The sequence below is a fragment of the Psammomys obesus genome, unplaced genomic scaffold (genome assembly GCF_907164565.1).
Source record: "Psammomys obesus unplaced genomic scaffold, mPsaObe1.curated_primary_1811, whole genome shotgun sequence".
In the NCBI taxonomy this organism is placed as follows: Eukaryota; Metazoa; Chordata; class Mammalia; order Rodentia; family Muridae; genus Psammomys; species Psammomys obesus.
In genome coordinates this window covers 9,747,182-9,767,072 of record NW_026596088.1, presented here as the reverse complement: position 1 = coordinate 9,767,072, position 19,891 = coordinate 9,747,182, and the positions used below count along the sequence as shown (strand labels likewise).

The following is a 19,891-nucleotide window of genomic DNA, read 5'->3' as shown; positions in this document are numbered from 1 at the left end:
ATAGATAGATAGATAGATAGATAGATAGATAGATAGATAGATAGATAAATAGTAAGGCTGAGAAGATGGTTTAGTGGGTAAAATGCTTATTACTCAAGTGTGAAGACCTGAGTTCAGATCCCCAGCACCCACATACAAAGCCAAGTGTGGCAGCACACACCCTTAATCCCAGTACTGGGAGACAGGAAGAAACATGGGGTTCACTGGGCAGTCGATCCAGCTAATTGATGAGGTCTGGGTTCAGTAAGAGATCTGGCCTCAAAAGTAATTTGGGGAGTTATAGAGAAAGACATCTTACATCATCGTTGGCCTACACATACACACACACACACACACACACACACACACACACACACACACGGATAAGCGCCTTCACACATGCACACACACACACCTGTACTACACATACATAAGTTAAATTTAAAAATATCAAACGAACAAACATTAAAAATTGTGCCCACATCTCAAGTGCTCCACAGTTGCTTTTGGCTGCAGCAGTGGGCAGCGCAGATGCCCAACCCCTCCGTCACCTGAGAAAACACTGTCTGACAGATAGCCCAGCAAGGGCAACAGCACAGTGGCCTAGGCTTCCCACCCACAACGACCACATCAAAAGTGTGCCAGCATGAGCCGCAGAGACCCAGCAGTCTGAAGATGATGCGGACCCTTCCTGCCGAGCCCCAGAGGCACCCCAGTAACAAGGCAGTGATTTCGAGAGATGAGCCAACACAGGAAGGAGGCTTCCCCAGCCATTCTAATTGGACATAAAGACTTAAAACTCCAGATCGGAAGCAGAGGGAAGCCTGCATTTAGCAGAGAGGGGACAGTGATTTGTGGAACGCTGTTATTAGAGAACCACAGCAGCCTCTTAGTGCCGTGCAATTTACACGCTGCAGAAGCAGCAGCATTTTTATTTTGCAAGTGGAGAGTTGCTGGTCCCCACAGCTCCCTCTTCCCTTCTGCTTTCTGTTCCCCACTTCCTCCTGTGCTGTGCTAAGCTTCCCAGCCCTTTCTAGCCAGCAAACCTGTGCAGACCAAAGCCATGCCATATAAAACAAGCTTGCTATGAGAGGCTGGGTGTTTGCAGGTGTGTGTTGGCAGTAATTTTTAGAAAAAGAAAAACAGTGTGGGTTCATCGACACCCACTTAAGGAAGAGAGCAGCAGGAAGATAAATCAGTGTTCCTGACAATCTTAGGTACCAGATATAAAGAGTTTTAGGGGTGGGTGTGTGGGGTGTGTGTGTGTGAATGAATATGAATTCCAAAAGAATAACAGATATGTTACAATCTGTTATTACCCGTCAATAGATCACTGGTTCTATAAAATACTGTGTACCATAACACACTATCATCTACACAGACACGTGCAGTCTTATTTTCAGAGACGTGAGGGTGCACAGGAAGTCCAGTGGAGCCAAAGCATAGCATAGACGGTACAATTCTAGCTACACATATTCTCGGGCCTACGGAGATGGCTCTGTCAGTAAAATGCTTGCCACATGAGTGCGAACTGAGTTCAGTTCCCCAAAACCCACATTTAAAAAGCCAGATATGGTGGCAGGTACTTTTTTATCTTAACACTGTGGAGGCAGAAAGAGGCAGGCCCCTCGGGCTTACTGGCCAGCTAGTCTGGCCTACTTGACAAACTACAGCTCAGTGATAGAGCCTGCCTCTAGAAATAAGATGGAAGGCACCTAAGGAATGACATCCATGGTCACAGTCAGCCTCCACACGCATGCCCATGCACCTTCATACACACAACAGTAGCCAGCTCGCATGGTAACATGTATGCAAATACATGCACAGGAAATGAGGCTGCAGGAAGAGGCAGCAGCAAAAGTATCCAGGCATCATTTCTGTCTCTGGTACCCAGCCTCAGAGGACTCCATAGATGTCTGTGAACTGAAAAACAGTGATTTCTTTTCTTTATTGTACTTTCCTGCAGTCAGCATGTTTTACATTTGTCACTCTGGTTTAATTTGAAGCCACTTAGACCCAAGGTCCATAGATAGCAGCTTTCAGCCTAATACAGATTATGGTAAGTGTTGGCCAAACGGGGGCTGTTCTAGGAGTTAGACCACCGTGGGGTGTGGGAGCCTCGTGGTGACACTACACACCCTCATATCCTGATCCCGTGGTTTCAGGTACTACCCAATGGGCCACCCAGCGTCTGTCCATCTCTACTTCCTTGCTGACCGCTTCCAGGGCTTTCTGATCAAGCACCACGTGACCAACCTTGCTGTGAGCAAACTGGAGACACTGGAGACATGGATGATGCCAAAGAAAGTCTTCAAGATCGCAAGTCCCCCCAGTGACTTTGGGAGGCTTCAGTTTTCTGAGGTAAGAGGCCAAACGGTGTGAGTTTTAATTATCTCCTGCAGCTCTCTTGCCAGGCTCTGTGCTTCACCCTACACTTAGAGCTGGCAATGAAGGAAGAGGGTATTTGTAGAGCCCTGAGGATGAACTTCTTCTATTCCTGGAGACAATCCCCTAGCCCAACATACTGGAACCAGCGTCACAAACAATGCAAACAGAGAGGTATAGTGGTGGACCAATATCTTTGAACAGAATTGGCAGGAAGCATGGTCTTTTTTTTTTAGGGTAAAATCTCTTCTCTTAGTTTTTAGCATCCCATCCATTGATTTCTTCTAACGGTTTTAGTAACGAGCCAGTAACAAGACAGCTTCCTCGTGAAGTCATGGCATTAGTACCATTTTGTGGATTGAGTAAGTGAGGCTTATAGACGTCCAATTATGTTCTAAATAACTGCTAAGACATGGAAAAATCACAGAATTGATCCCACATCTCACTGGCCACAAATTCCATGTCTCATTATGTGCTGTTATTCCCCCCCTTGTTCCTAACACAGGGGCTAGCTCCTAGACTTAGTAGTAGGTGGGCCTGTGGCCTTATAAATGAATGGATAGATAGATAGATAGATAGATAGATAGATAGATAGATAGATAGATAGATAGATAGATAGATGGGTGCAGCTGATTGATAATTAGATGAACTGTCAAACAAATGGATGGAGTACGGAGGCATGGAAGAGTAGATGAGTGGGTAAGTGGACAGATGGGTTGATGGATGACATGTGAACAGACAGATGAGGGACAGAAATGTATACAGTGGTGTGGATGATGATGGATGATGGGTAGAGGGATGGATGGACAGGCATAGATGGAAAGATGAGTTACAAATGGACAGATCTGTAAATGAATGTACATGTAGGCAACAAGATGGACTGATGATGGATGGATGGATAGATGGATGGATGGATGGATGGATGGATGGATGGATGGATGGATGGATATGTGGACTAATAGATACATGGGTGAACAGACACACAGAAGTGTGGTTGGATAATGGATAGGTGTTTGGATAGATGGGTATGAGGAGACAGAAATGTCCAGAGATGGCTAAGGGGACTAGTGTATGATTCCAAAGAATGTTGTTTCCTTCTATTCACAATAACATCAGCTTTTAGAAATGTTTTTGGTTTGGGAAATATTTTCCTGGTACATTCTTTTCACATCTTTCCTGTTTGTAGGCTCAGAAGTCCCCACATGATCTGGTTACTATTTGCCTTTTCATCTCTGTCCAGTACCACGGTATCTCTTACGTTTTCCATATCTTTGTCAAACGAGATGTTCTTATTCTTGACTTGAGTTTTTCATGTCCCTTTACCTAGAATGCTTTCTCACAGGTTATTCTATATTTTGCAACCATTTGTCTTTAAGTCATTCTGATCTATACCCAAAGAGGCACCTTTGAAGGCACCTTCTGTCACAATAGCAGCATCATATACCTGCTACTTCCTTAGTTGTCTCTTTTAGAATCTACCTTATAATGTTATCATGCTGATATGAGCATCTCTTGATTGTACACTAGAAAACTGGACCTGCCTGTCACTCACTGCTGCATCCTCTACACATAACATTAGCAAAAGAGCCAGGTCATTAGTGGGCGCTGAATACTCTTGAGTGAATGTGACTTCCCCTGAAGGTGGGAAATGCTTGAAGGAGGAGGAAGTATGGGAATCACGACCCACAGAAATGAGTTTGAGTGCCAGGTTGAGGCTGAAGAGTGACCTTTGAAATGCAGTAACTTGAGGGTCTGGGTGTACAAGGGGAGAAATCATACCAGCTTATATGCCCTTGCTGGTCCTTCTCCACTCACTGTAGCTATGTCTTTTTGCTCTGCCCCCTGACTGAATAGATCCCTGTATCAAGCAAGCATGGGTGAGCCTCTTGTAAATGCATGTTTAAAAGAAGGTTCCATGGGGATTGACTGGCTCTGAGCTGCTATGGCAGCCAGCTCCATAAATTACTGGAGTCAGCAGGGCAATTAGATGTTGCTCCAGTTGGATTCTGTTCTGGGGGCCCAAGCAGCCTATTGAAGACATTAATGTCCCATTAAAGAGATGAATGCCTGGTGTCTGGGCTTCCCCTGTTTATCAGCCTGCTGGTGGGTCACTGGATACCTCTGGCAGTGACAAGAGATGTTGGCCACAGCATGGCCAGTAATTTGTGAGTGTTTCCACTATGGGTCCTGCAGTCTTTGTGAGAGGACAGCCGGTACTTCCATGAGCAGGTACGTGAAGCAGAGGCCCCAGCCTTGTACCCTTATATGCAGAACCTTTGTAGTTGTTCTTAGTTAGTAGCAAAGGTCCAGAATTGAGCAAGAAGGAAGGAAGCCCTACAAAGCCACTTATAAACTGTTAAGGGTACCTTGATATTAGCATAGTCTCAGAATCTTGCATAGTGACAGAGAGTCAACTTTGATAAATTTCTCTAGCATAATGGCCCAATGAATGATAGAGTGGTGGGTGGGTAGATGGATGGATTTCTTGGTTGATGATACAGAGAAAATATATACATGAAAGATTGTTTCATGCTACATAGATAATATAAAATAAATTAATTAATAAGTTTATTTATTAATAAATTATACGCACTGCAATAATTATTTATTTTATGCAATAATGGACAGATGGATGGCGGTAGATGGGTGGACAAACAGACAAATAGATGACCCATTATTAATAGACTTCTTGGACTTCCACAGCAAAGTCACTGATTCTACGCATTCTCTCCATGTGCACAATGAGAATAGTGACAAAGTTCTCCCCTTAGTAGATGAGGATGTCACCCAAGCAAGTGCACCCAGGTGCCTCACCTCACACCTGGCCCAGGCAAGCCTTCAGTGTTGACTGTGGAATTGTGTGTTCTAGCTGAAGAGCATAGGTAGTAATTCCAAACAAGAGCAGGAAAAAGGAAATCAGCTACCATTTTCTGTGTGTATACAGAACCTTCTCCACCTTCACCTCAACCTGCACACACAAACACACACACACACAGCACCAGCTTTACATTATGTTCAGTATCTGCCACTGAGCTGCCTGTGTGCGATGACTTCAGAAGTGCCAAGTCATTCCTCTTAGAGAACATCACCCACCCCTTTTCTAGTAAGAAAATCCCTCATTTCAACATAGCTCACTATCAAGGTTCTGTGTGGCTAATTCACTTTTTATCAAGCAATTCACTTGCTTATTGGGAAAACATTGCTTGAACACCTATTACATGCTCAGCTCACTCTCAGTGAGAGTGAGAACCATGAAACAGTTGCGATCCACACAGTGTAGGCTCTTCTCACAGGACCTACATTACAGCAGAGGGAAGGGGTGTGCTGTGGTAGTGAGAGGGCCCTAGACAGACCTCTCAGATAAGGACTGGCTATGCAAAGGCATAAGAAGGTAGGGCCTTCCAGGCAGGGAAGATGGCTCACGATGGGGAAGGGGTGGCTTGGTAAGTTAGGACTGAAAGAATGCGAATATGGAGCAGAAGAGGTAGATGGGGATGGAGACGAGGAAAGCCTGGGACCACAGTGGAATGGTTAGCTCAGACCCAGGGACAGTGAGAAGCTCCAAGCAGTGAGTCAGCATGTGGCTGCTCCCTGACTCCAGAATGCAGAGGGCCTTGAAGGTGGAAGAGCTGAAGGAGGAAAGCCAAGAGGCTTGCCGCCCAGCCACCCTGCCAGTGTGTGGGAAGGGTAGACGTAAGGCATGCCGCATCTCCAGGTCCAGAGCAGAGTGCCTTGGAGATGTCAAAGTTGGATCTCCCTGCTGCGGTGACACAGGTTGCTAGGCTCTGTTTCCAAGCATATGATGGGTTGCTCAAAGCCAGGGCTCCATCCTTATTCAGAAGGAGCACCCCAATTTCAGTGTGCCATTTGTAGAAGCAGAGGCCCAATAGGAACCTAGCCTCATGGCTGAGTGTCAGGATGTTACACGGAATGCAGTGTTATGTCCATTCACACTTGCATTCAATGCAAGGGTTTGGGATTTTGAGTCAAAGAACACAGCAAGGCGTTGGCACAGAGGGACACTGGTTTAATGAAGGACTTTTGGGCACTGGAGTCTCAATCCAGGCAGAAGTTCCACGCCTTCTGCCTACTGACTGTGTAATTAAGAGTACCATGTGAGTCGGAGCCTCAGGCTCCTCATCAGTGAAATGGGTATGTGCAACCATCCAAGCAAGATCCTAGACCTTTCTGCGACTCTGGTTTCAGGATTTCTTCTCCTGTTTCAGGTTGGCACTGACTGGGATGCCAAGGAGCGGCTATTCCGGAACTTCGGTGGTCTCTTGGGGCCCATGGATGAGCCAGTGGGGATGCAGAAGTGGGGGAAGGGCCCCAATGTGACCGTGACTGTAATTTGGGTGGATCCCGTCAATGTAATTGCGGCCACCTATGATATCCTAATTGAGTCCACCGCAGAATTCACACACTACAAACCCCCTCTGAATCTGCCCTTGAGGCCCGGGGTCTGGACAGTAAAGATTCTCCATCACTGGGTGCCGGTTGCAGAGACCAAATTCCTTGTCGCACCCCTGACCTTCTCCAACAAGCAGCCCATCAAACCAGGTGAGTACCCTCAGGAGAGAGTCTATCTCCACGGATCCCCAGAATCCCTGGCCCATCTGGGAACAGGCTGCCTTGCAGAGAGCAAAGCTTCCCCATTTGGGTTTTTTTTTTCCTACTTGTTTACCCTATAGAGCTGGCTCATTTCCTCCCTGTACATAGAGAAAATGCCATCTGTGTGGATATTTATCAGCTGTTGGCCCACTGGACTGCCACAAGGCTCTGCTCATATTTAAGACAAGATGGGGACTAATCCTAGGCACACACTGTGTTTTAGCATGGCTTCCTGGCTGTTTTGATTTAATTATGGATGAAATTATGCTCATAGAAAATGTGATGCCCTGAGTAAAAAGGAGAAGCCACACACTGGTGGAAGACATTTGCTCCCCAAAACGTACAAGAATAAATTCCATAAACAAGAGTTTGGCAAATAATAAGCCCAGTCAACTATGGCCATTTCTGGTCTTTATAGACAATGTCTTACAGGAACGTGGCCATGAGCACTGATGGACACAGGGCCTGTGTCTGCTTTGGGGCTTCTGTGGTAGACTCCAACAGTCAGGACACAGACTGTGTGGCTTACAAATCAGAACCATTTGCCCCCTGAAGATGATGACTGGCATTGGCAGCTATAAAACGGAGAGGAAATGAAAGAGAAATGAACAAGAAAGATTTCTAAAATGGAAAAGAAAGAGAAAGAAAAAGTGAATTCTCCATATATGTATAATTAAAAAAAAACTTTATTCTTGTTATTAATGAGAGGTAATAATGAAAAATTAGAAGCCAAAAGGAGTTCCAGAGTGGGAAATTACTGTGTGCCTGTGACAGCCAGACAGTGCCATGGGCAGGCTGGGTTGCACGGGCATCTAGCCAAGGCTTCTGAGAGCTGAACATGTAGGATGAGTTTAGGGATGGGTGAACACCTTCTCATGTTTAACATGCTTACACCCATCACACAGCAGTCCCATGTGCAGGTGTAGGCCGCGGCAGAGGCAAGGTGAGAATTCTAGCAGAATTTGTCACAGTAACACAAGACCACAAACTACCCACAAGTCTCCCCCACACAAAAGGACAGCGTGTAGTCTGCTTTCACGGTAGGGTCCCATGTAATGAAGACAGCAGTAAAGGCCAGCCACATGCAACTGTAACACATGATGGGCAAGGAAAACTGATCACAGAATAATCTATGCTTAGGAGTGCTTCACTTAAGGTTCAAAACCAGGAAAAGTCAATGATATAGTCGTTGTTTCAGGATTCATGTGTCAGCAGGAAGCTGAAAGAGAGAGAAGGAGGCTATTAACATATACTCTGACCATTGCTTCCAGTGAGCACAGAGGATGGAGAGAGGGACGCTGGACCCCTAATGGCCACTTGTTTTTATTCTAGGCGAAGGGTTCACACTTGTTTTTCTGCTTTTTCTACACTTTTTTGTCAATAAAATCTTTTTTTTTTCTAAATTCTTACCCTTCAGTAGTGACTACTGTGGACAGCTGGAGCTCTTCTTTTGCTGTGTTAAATCATAAGCGCAAGCATGTGTCAGAAAGCACAGAAATGCAGTTATGATGCTATAGTACATTCCGTACCAAGCAGGCCTTGGTAGCTTTCTAAGTCAGTGTGTGCAAGCTGCCAGCCACAGAGATTCCACAGTGCAGGGACCACAGGCTGTTCCTTACTGAACACAGTACCTCCTGTTGTCTGGTGATGGCATTATTGCAGAAAGTGCCACAAGGCAGATTTTTGGAACATGAAATTATGTGTGCCCAGGCTCATAAGACAGACTCATAGAAATAGGGTTTCTGAGGTTCCCAGTACAGCCACCCCTTGTTGTCTATAGAGAATTGGTTCCATATTCTTTCTTGATTGTTAAAAGCTGCAAATGTGTCAGTGCCTTATAGAAAAGGGCACTATAACCTATAACCTATAGAATGCCTATAACCTGTGCATTCTCCTGTTTACTGCAAATCATCTCTAGATGGCCCATAGTGCCTAATGCAAAATGAATGTATACCCATAGCTGTGAGTGTTGCTTAAGGGACGATGTCAAGAAGAACAATGTGGGCATGTCCAGCACACACAGATTCCCTCCAGGGGCTTCCCTGAGATATGGAGATAGATTATCTGGATGGTCCGTCTGTGTATTACACAACACACGCCCAGGAGCTAGATACACAGGACTTGGATACATACTAGATACATACTTCCTGCTTAGTGGGAAGCAGTCTTAGCAGGCACCATGTGCTATCCCAATAACACAGGCCAGAAAGACTTAGATGTGTGATGCGTGCCTGCAATCCTGAAAACAGGGCTTTGGCAGGAATTCTGGCAGCTTCTGCTAGGTGTTCGTGCTAAACAAGCCAATACCTACCTAGACCCCTGGTATTTTCTTGAGACTGAAGGCTAGGCCTCTGCTCCAGAATTAGCCAAGGCAGAGACTACTTACTGTCTTCAAGTTTCCCTTCACGGGTCTTCCTTTCACATCCATCCAAAAGCTAAGTGTGAAGAAGAGAGGTGAGAATCCCACCTCTCCCCTGCCTCAGGTACAGATGTGGGACAGCAAAAAAGCTGTCCCTAACCACCCCCAGCCCAAGAAAGAAGCGCAAGGCCCTGCTGGTGGGATCTTTCCTTCTGTGATTTCCAAGGAGATGGGAGCCGTCCCCACCATTCCCAGAAAGACCTTGGGGTCAGTTTTACCCCAGGGAAGCAGTTCCCCTGTCGACAGTAATTGTATTTGTTAATGAGACAAGGAACAGTGAGGTGGGAGTAATGTAATTTGTGAAATGATTCATCTTGAGTAATTTGCTATTGATGCGTCCCTGGTAATCTGAAGAAATCTGATGAGGTGGAATTGAGGAAAATTTAATTATGGAGGCAAAAGCATCCGAGCTGATGCCATAATGCCATTTCCCACATTAACCTCAATCCTTATAAAGCGGTGTGGTTTGTTTTTTTCCCTGCATCAACCACAGTATTTTGCTCCCAACATTTCAGTGTCCATTAGCTGTTCCTTTAGCTTGGAATTGTTCCCCCTTTTGTTGGCCTGAGCATCTCTCGATCACCTGCTTCTACCTCTGCAGGGTAGAAGCACAGAGAGACTCTCATAAAGAAATTAGGACATGCGTTAAAGACAAAGACCCTGTTTTCTTGGCAGATAATGCACGTGCTGCCTGTCTTCCAGTATCCTGGCTATGACCAAAACCTGACTTGTGGAAATTTTATTTCACCAAGGATAAGAACCTCTTCAAATAGGAAACATCTTGTTTATCTCCTTCATCCACAAACTCTTAGAATTTCCTTGTTCCTCCTTTTAGCCCTAGGGAGACTCAACAGTCCTCTTGTGTGTCCCTTGCTTTGATTACAAACTATATGAACTTGTAGCCAAGCCTCCTTGGTCTAACTAAATGGTGCCAAGCTGAATATCCACATTTGTTATTTGGGGACAGCAAGCTTTTGAAATGTTGTTGCTGACATGGAAAGACAGCAACCCTGCTTTAGCTATGAGCTTGTTGTCAGACTTTCACAGAGCATCGTGGTGAGCAGCATGGCTTTGGAGTTAGCTCTCTCTGGATTGAACTGATTATAATCTATAAAATGAACCAGATAAGAACCAGCCCTGTAGTTTTTTGGGTGAGAGGATCATGAAGTAATAAAAACCAACAAGAATAGTGTGGAACTTCCCTTCAAGCACCGTGAGCAGAACGTTGTAAGTCAATGCATTACCCTCAGAGTTACATGGGAGGGACAGTGGGGGGGGGGGTGCTCACTGATAAGATGAGAGGGCCATCTTATCAATGAGGAAGCTGGGGTACAAGTCAGACTTCACGTACCTTGTATGTGAGATTTGGGCAGTGAGACCAGTCAGCCCAACTAGATCTCACAGGCAGAAAGGCTGTTATCCAGGAGGTGATCCACAAGACAGAGCTGTTAAGAGGTACCCCACCTAACTGTGGCCCACTTTGTAGTGCTAAGTTCACATACCATGCTTTGGCTCAGGCTACCAGGAAGCAGGAACCTGCAGCTTCTTTGGAGCTCATGGCAATCTCTTGGCAGCCCAGAGCTAAGCCTCTCCCTGAGGCCAACAAACTTGAGTTCAGGTTGGCTCCAACTTCATTATGTGATTTGGTAATGAAGCTTCACATTTGCTGTTCCCTCTACCTGGAATTCTCCTCTCTGACCTTATAAATATCAATCAACACTTCATTCAAATGTCACCTCCTCAGGGAAGTCTCCCCTGCCTATCCCAGACCCCTCTATAAGACAGAGCCTAGCAAACAATTCCAATAAGTGATATGTAGTGAATATTTTCAGGGAAGAACACTACCTCCATCTTAACTACACACATCCACTAGAGTACCAGGGAAGCCATAGAGAATACGTCAGCAAGCAGGCAGAACCACGCTCCTACGGAACTTCATAAAAACAGAAAATGGCTGCCTCTGGCTGAAGACCCCTACTGTGCCGGGCTAGTTCCCGGGGTACCCAACTTCATGACATTTATCACTGCTTGAAATGACCTTCATTACCCACTTGTTTCTTTCCTTGCTATTGTCAACCTTTCTCCACTCTGAACCTGCTGTGTGTGGATGTCGCTGCAGCCCCGCCTCTCTGTGACCAGAGTCTTGTCACTGCATTTAGCATATCTGTGTCCAAGAAGTGAATCACTGAGCGTCTTTCAGACCACAGAGGTTCAGCACAGAGTAGATGCTGAGAAACGAAGCGTTGAGGGACTTGGGGGGTAGCTGGGTCTGTGACACATTCGCCATCAAACCTGGGGACCTGGGTTTGCATCCACAGCACCCACATAAAAATCCAGGTGTGGAGGCATGCGCCTGTGAGCATGCAGATCCCCAGAGCTCACCACCAGACAGCCTAACTGGAGAGATGCGATGCGGATTCAGTAAGAGACTTGCCTCAAAAATCACAGTAAGGTATAGGGCCATTAAGACAGTGGGTAAAGGCACTTGCCCTAGGACCCATGTGGTGGAAGGAGACTCTCATAGACACATGTGTACGCGCACACACACACTACACATAAGTAAAAATAAACCTTCAAAGGATGTATTGTTGAATCGGTAAATGCCTGGACCACTGAAGATGGGCCATAAGCATGTGCCAGTAAGTCAGTGTACCGTGCGCTGCACACGTGACAGTGAGTTCAGCGAGCTGATACCCAGCATGCCTTGCTGCTCTGGTTCACAGTAAGTAGACACCTGGTTGATGATGATTCTTCTAAGCACACCATTGTTCCCTTTGGCTTTCAGAGGAGGCATTGAAGCTGCACAACGGGCCACCTCGCAGTGCCTACATGGAGCAGAGTTTCCAGAGCCTAAACCCGGTCCTCAGCCTGCCCATCGATCCTTCCCAAGTGGAGCAGGCCCGGAAGAATGCAGCCTTTGTTGGCACAGCACTAGAAAACTGGCTGGACTCGCTGGTAGGTGGGACCTGGACTGCCGTGGACATCTGTGCCACAGGTCCCACCGCCTGCCCAGTCATGCAGGCGTGCAGCCAGACAGCTTGGAGCTCCTTCAGCCCCGATCCCAAGTCAGAGCTGGGTGCAGTCAAGCCTGATGGCCGGCTCAGGTAGCAGTGGCCACGTGGGACCGATGGAGCTCAAACCCCAGTCTCTGACCTTGTAGAGAGGGCATGCCTTTTGTACAAGGACCTCTGCTGACTGCAGGATGATGGAGAGAGGGTTTGGAGGCCAGAGAAGAGTCAGCCTGTATTTGTCAAGCTGGCAAATACAGCTTGAGGGAGGTGACTCAGTCCTAGGGCCACAGTGGTCTCCCCTCTTCTGGTTGCTTCTCAGTTCTCCAGGGTCCTGTTCTCTCCCTCCGATGGCCTGCACTTGTCCCCCCACAAGTGAGTTTTCAACTTTTATTTTGAGCAGCAGAACTTTGTTTACTCAGCACAGTCGGAGGTGAAAGGGCAAGACCTGGATGAAATCCAGGCTGCTCTCTGGTTGATGCTGAGGTGTGTGAGGTTCCTTCTTGAAACTCAGCCCACCAGGTGGTCCTCTGCCAAGGGCATCTCTAAGGTACCTCTTCTGAACCCAAGGGCTCTGTTTAAGCCAGTTTGACAAGCACTGCCCTGAGCAAGGGTGGGATCTCCATCCCTTCCCTTCCATTAAGCTCTTCGTTTCTGTGGCTGGGAAACCTTGTACTCATGCTAACTTAGCAAGCTGCTGGAGGCCATACTCCAGGCCTTCTTAGGGAGGTCGAGATGGGGGAGAATCTGAGGGTTCCTGTTGCCACTCAGTGAGCTGAAAGCCAGAGGTTCAGGAAATCCTTCTGATGTGAAACGGCCAAGGTCCCCCAGACATGTGACTGCCAACTTTCCATCTGTCCAGGTCAGCCTCTTCCAAGGCTGTCACAAATGGTAACAAGAACAAGAAAAAGCATTTAGAGCCTGAGCTTCAATTCTCCTACCTTGTCCCTGGGAGACAGCTCCTGTGGCCTCTTTGGTACTTGAAAGTGGGAGTAATGCAGAACCTGGGCTCTGGATCTCAAAGGGGATTATCTGGACCTGAGATTCTGAGCTGGATGGCTGCATAGTCACACCCCTTATGTTCTGAGGTCAGGCACCCCAAACCTTTGTGAACTGTGCACTTGGTGCTGTTGGCTGTAACCAAACTGCATGGATCAGACTCCTCCCACGCAGGAACAAACATTTCAGAAAGGGTCTGTAATTTCATATCCTTCCTTGCCTAGGGTGCCAACAGGCTCAGTCTGGCCATATCACATAAAAGGAAGGTTGAGTTTCAAAAGTGGGAAGGTAGTTCAAAAAAATAGTGTTATTCATGTTGCCTGAGTTGCCAGAAACCCAAGGGTTTTCTTGCCATGTGTATTCGGTGGGGATTGAGGAAGTCGCCTTCCTCCTTGAGTCCTCCAAAAGAAAATTATCTGGGAAAAGTTTCACCCATCCTTGTATCTCTCCCAGAATGGATAAGGTACTTAAGTCCCCCTTGATGACGCATCTAGGGCACAGCCCCTCTCCATTCTAACATGGCGGGCATAGAGAAGGGACCCTTGATATTTATTATTTATATGTTTTAGTCAATGACTAATTAGTAGGTGCTGTTTTTTGCAGCTTGTCGATTATGTTATCTTACTAACTGAAACTGCCTTTATTCACAAAAGGCTCCCCTCCCCCTCCCTTCCCTGGTTTGCCTACCTTCCTCTCTCAGTCTCGCCCTTTTTGTCTCTCGGTGTCCATCCTACATCCTTCTGGTTCTGAAAACAAAGCAGGAGTGTTATAAACCATGGCACAGTTTCAACCAGCACCCGCACTGTCAGCAAGCAGACCAGCTTGGATGGCTGGAACCTCCCTTTTGCTTACCCGGGTGTTGATCTCATCTGTCTCTCTAAATTCAAAAGCGTTGGAATGCCTGAGTCGTCCCCCCCCCCCCCGCCCATTACCCTGGCCCCAGGCTTGTGAACAAGGATGTGAGGGAGAGGGGTGCCGAGTATAGAACTCTAGGTCCACCCAATTGCCCCACCTCAGGCTTCTCCTGACCAGTTTAACCATGAGGATGAGCTATGAGTAGCAGACCAATCCAAGAGTGATTGGTCTTAGGAGGGAGGGTGGGGTCAGACCCGGCCAGGGGAGCTTAGCAGATGACTACTGTCTATGCTGGTTCTGGAGCCATCAGGTGGCTTCCTCTAAAAACCCATTGGATCTGCATTGGTTTTATAAACCTGTGAGAACCGTGAGCCTGGTCACCCAGCTTTTGCCTTGGTCAAAGTTTCCCTGGGACTGTGGGACCTCTGGGAGTTCCCCCTTTACTTCTCTTGTTCTAGAGATTTGTGTATTCTGTCCTGAAAGGTCCCTATACACTCTAGGAACTACAGACTCTGAGACAAGGTCTGTCCTGACCAAGTGACACTCAGTGACATTTTTCACCTTGTAACTATTTGGAAATGCCAAGCCGATGTATTCTGGGGCCACTTTGCACCCCTTGAGCTCCTTCTTCACTCACCACAACTAACTTGGGGGTAATTTGTTTACTGTGTTTTTGGACCCAGAGAATAATTTTGCTTTTAGTGAGAGAGAGAATTTAAAACAAGTTCAGTGTACTTTAAGAATATTTTCCAATGGAAATGGCATAAGTCCTTATTTCTTGGTGTCTTCCTGCCTGAAAACAATGTCTTTGGAGACCATTGGTGAAACAACAACCTTGGTAGATGGCTTCCTGAGGGTTTTAAAAGCACAGAAGTGTCATCTCTGGGAACCTTAAAGTCTGCAGAAACAAGAAGCATGGGCTTAACTGCTGACCAAGTCCCAGAGTGTCTGGAAGGCTGAGAGGGAAGCTGGGTATCCCTTATGGGGAGAACTATTTTAGATAGCACCTCTCCATGCCATTTGACAACTACCCCTCCCAAAGCCTATTTCCTAGGCTGTTCAGAAAGCTGCAAGTCTCCAAGAAGGAAGGGAGCAACTCCCAATGCCTCCTTGCTTTAACAATGCAGTCCTTTTTCCCTTCCACAAGGATCTTCCTGGTTTCGTTTATCATTGTCGGTTTAACTTTTTAATTTAAATTAAGTTAGAGGGTATAAACAGGGCCACACAAATCCGGGGGAGGGGAGAGAGAGAGATGCATGTTCATATTCATGCACACACATGTACGTACACACACGCCAACGGAGTTTGGATGTGTGCCTGGGTATTCACAAAACATACCTCCTTCATGCTGTCTGGTTTTCAGATAGATAATAGAGGATGCTGACTGAAACTATGGCCTCTCTCCCAAGACATTCCATAGCAGAAAAGAGTAATCAGTGCCTATGAAGAAGAAAAAAACATTTTCAACCAGGTTCATGAGGGTTCAGATCAGCAGTTCCTGAGAGCTTTAATGATAGACTGGAAACTAATGTCATCCCCATCAGCTTGAGCATGCAGAGAAGGCTTGCCAGGCCAGAGAAACTCTACTGCAGGGGTCATCGAAGCATAATGAGGTCCAAGACACAAGCATAGATGGGTAAAACCACGGGTGAAAGAAAAAAAAATGGAGTGGTGGGGAATGTGTTCTTACTGACTTCCACGTGACCCCTCCAGTAAAAAGAGCAGCTGTGGCTCAGCTCTCAGCCTATCAAAGCAAGTAAGCAAGTGAAACTCATTGCAGTGAAGTCTTCTATCTGCTAAGGGAAACCAGACATCCAGTTCCTGTTTGTTCGATTTTTTGTTTAATAGGAAATCTAGTTTTTCATTATTGGCTACCTATTCTTTCATATTTTTTTTGAATATGTGGGCAAAGTAAAACTCCACAGTTGTGCACGTCTTCTTGGGCAAAGTCTTCTTTCTGGGAAGGTAGTGGTTTAAATGAAGGAAAGAGCCAAGGGTAAGAGTGCAAAAGGAACAGCTCATACTAAACTGTGGAGGACTCAAGGTTTCTGCTTGGTCGTTCCTTTCTCAGACAGCCTGTCTTAGGCAGGAGGGCTGGCTCATGGGCTGCTCTGGTTTGTGCTGAAGAAGAAAAACTGCAACCTGGGGTCTGAGGTGGCGCCTCAGACACAAAGAGTCTGCCCAGGTCCCCACCTTCCGGTATCCCATCAAACTGAGCAGAGATGACAATGGTGCCCTCCAGGAGATGAGGCTGGGGAGCCCTAGGACCCACTCCAGAGTCCACATCTGAGTTGCCATGCTGCCACCATGCTGGAAGGTTCTTCAGAAACCACAGGGGGGCCTGTGCTGGCTCACAAGTAGTCTTCTTTGCTTCTGCCTCAGTTACCTTATTTTGCCCAAGGGTCAACCCCAGGCGCTACCTCAATGTCTGCTGAGAAGTTTACCTGGGGATGGGGTGGAATGAAGGTGGCTAACCATGCTGGAGCTGAATGTACAATCTATGCAAATTCATTCATTTTTCTCTCTGTGTGTGTGTCTTTCTCTCTGTCTCTGTCTCTCCCTTCTCCTTCCTCCTCTTCCCTCTCTCTTTCTCCTCCTTTATCTTACAAGTGTGCACATTTTTTTAAGTTTATGAACAAAATACTCTACAGGACCCTCTTAAGACTGAGGAGGGCTGTCATCCTACCACCTGTGTCTATCCCTCCTGTTGTCTTTGGTTCTGTTCTTGCCAAGCCCCACAGAGGGAGAAAGTAGCCTCTCTTCTCCCCTCACTTGGCTGGGAATATTCTCACAGCCTCAGCATGCGAACATCACCAGGAAGCAGGCACTGCATCCCCCCTCCACCCCACCCCAGCCCTGCTCCCAGCACCATCTTCTCCTTTCTGCATTTTCCTCCTACCTCCCACCTTCATCTCCACCCCTTTCAAAAAGCCTTAGGTTTCTCCTTTTTGAAATGTGGCCTTAAAATTATTTTTGGAAAGCTGACATCCTCCCCCTCTAATTTCCCCCACCACCACAGAAGAGAGAGCATCTTGAAGCCTGCATGTGTGGCGGCCTCCTGAGCAAAGGGACTGCCAATCTGTAGCCTGCAGATGCACTAGGAATGGCTTAAATGTCGTCTTTAAGAAAAAAATGTTCTCGTATTTTTCTCCTATGGGCAAAATGAAGTCTCGGGTGCTTGTGCAGTTCTGAGGCACTCTCCTAAACGTGCTGCCTCGCTGGCATCACCAGCAGGATGCGCCCCACAGCTTTCCAGTCCCCCATCCCCCCAAGACCCAGTGACTTTAGGTACTCCATTCAAAGGTAAATCAGGAGTATTCCTCAGTTTATTTCTTCATCTTTCTTGCCTGGAAAGTAACAGCATTAAATATTCCCAGGAGATGGGCCATGTTCTTGAAGGCATGGCCCACTCCCTCCTTCAGACTCAACCTTGAACCCTTCCATCACTCCAGTGCTGATGGAGGCCAAAGACAACCCCAGGGTTTTCATAGGAAACTCGCTGGTATTGAGCGCAATTGTCTTTATCCATTTTTTCTTTTTAAAGGAAAAAAAGAGACTCTTATGTTGTCGGTAGCATTTGTCCAGATGTTTGTTTTAGAGGCCTCAAGATAAGTTATTACTGCCTCCTTCTTTGTTTTCAAAGACACGTGGCGATATAGTTTTTAAAAATAACTATTTTGTTATAGATCATAATACGCATAAAACTGTACAGAAATATTTTGTAATGTATTGATTTTAAAAAAAGAGAATCTGTAAATAAAAGTTTAAAAAATAAGAAAGAATTCACATGGCACATGTTGAAAGATGTAGATATTTTGCTATTTATTTAAAGGAGTATTTTAAGAAATATTAAACTATCTGAATTTGACCAATAATCAAAGTTCCAATCATCTGAATACTTTTCATCAAGGTAGAGTCCAGTTCTCGCAATTGTGTTATCCACCCATATTTGCCTCTTTCTTGTCTTTTCATTTAGCAGAAAACAACAACAAAATTGTGCCTTAGCTGTATTTCTGTCTAGGGGAATTTCTTTCTGTCCAACAAAGCAACATTTTTTTTTTTTTTGCAGAAAACAATGGATTATTAAATACTGTATTATACCAAAAACACCACAGGTGTACATAGACGCTTTCTGCCATACTGTGTTTTCAGATGCAGAATTTTAAAATAAAAAAAAAAGTCTCTATGAAATTTCCTCTTATGGTTACTTTTCAGCAGTTTCGGCACCCTCACACAACCTTGCATTCTCTTCCATGCCCTGTGCCATGATAGCTATATAATTTGCTGTCTCAGCTGCGGTACTCTCAAAAGTTGACACCAACTAAAAGGATGCTGAGTCATAGACATGAGTTCGGACACGAGGACACACTTCCACCTCAAGACTGCTGTCCTCTCTCCAAAGGAGAATTATACCTCCTGGAGTGTTTCCTCTAGCTAGGGTAAAAGAATATAATTTTAAACAGTTATTTGCAAAGAATAGGGATGAAAGGCTGTCCTACAAAATAGCTGGGATTTTTTTTTTTTTTTTGATTTGGTTTTGGTTTGTTTGGTTGGTTTTGGTTTTTCAAGACAGGCTTTCTCTGTGTAGTCTTTGCTGTCCTAGACTCACTTTTGTAGACCAGGCTGGCCTCAAACTCACAGCGATCTGCCTGCCTCGGCCTCCCTGAGGGCTGGGATTGCCAAGAGTGCACCACTGCACCTGGCTACTACAAAACAGCAGTTTTAATACCCACCTAGAATCTAGGTCCTAGATGGACATGTAGAAAGCCTGATGTCTCATCCTTTTCAGCACACAGCTGGCCTACATGCCTCAGACTGCCTCCCTCTTCCTTGTGACCACATGGCCAAATTTCAGTCAATGGGATGCTGGTGAAATGGGTCTAGTCCTGTCCCATCCGACCTCCCACACCAGCCTCTTCTCTTCATCGTTCCCTACTCAGATACTTAGAATTATCTTGATGTGGTGCTGTCACCAGCTTGTCCTAGTCCAGTGCTCTTTGGGAGACATCACAGCAACATTTGGGAGGACAGAACCACAACACAGGAGGAGCCTGAGTACTGGATAGACATGAAATTTCACCTAGCTTAAGTCACCCCTTGTCTTAGTTAGGGTTTCTGTCGCTTCAATGAAAACACCATGATGAAAAAGCAAGTTGGGGAGGAAAGGGTTTATTTGGCTTACACTTGCAGATCAGAGTCCATTACTGGAGGAAATCAGGACAGAAACTCAAGCAGGGACGGAACCTTGAAGCAGGAGTTAATGCAGAGGCGATGGGCATTACTGGCTTGCTCCCCATGCTTGCTCAGCCTGCTTTCTTACAGAGCTCGGGTACCCAAGGATGGCACCACCCACCATGAGCTGGGCCCTCCCTCACTGATCACTCACTAATTGGAAAATGCCTTACCGCTGGATCTCATGGAGCATTTTCTCAACTGAAGCACCTTTGTCTCTGATGATTCTAACTTGTGCCAAGTTGACACACACACAAACATCCAGTACTGACGCCACTTCCAAGACACCCATTCGTTATGCTCAGTATGTGTGAAAAGAAGTCTGTGAGGATGGGGGCAGGAGCGTGTGTACATGTTCATGCGTGTATGTGTGCAGGTATACACAGACCAGAGATTGACATTT

General features: G+C 46.2%; 1 protein-coding gene across 1 annotated transcript in view; it reads left to right on the top strand.

Annotated features, from left to right (window-relative positions):
• Xylt1 (xylosyltransferase 1) overlaps positions 1–18,447 on the top strand; it is a 252,445-nt gene extending 233,998 nt beyond the window's left edge. Inside the window, exons 8-10 of the mRNA XM_055627276.1 lie at positions 2,145–2,340; positions 6,591–6,924; positions 12,180–18,447. Coding sequence (XP_055483251.1) covers positions 2,145–2,340; positions 6,591–6,924; positions 12,180–12,502 — 853 coding nt within the window. The 3' untranslated portion in view covers positions 12,503–18,447. The remainder of the gene's footprint in view (positions 1–2,144; positions 2,341–6,590; positions 6,925–12,179) is intronic.
• Positions 18,448–19,891: the final 1,444 nt, after the last annotated feature.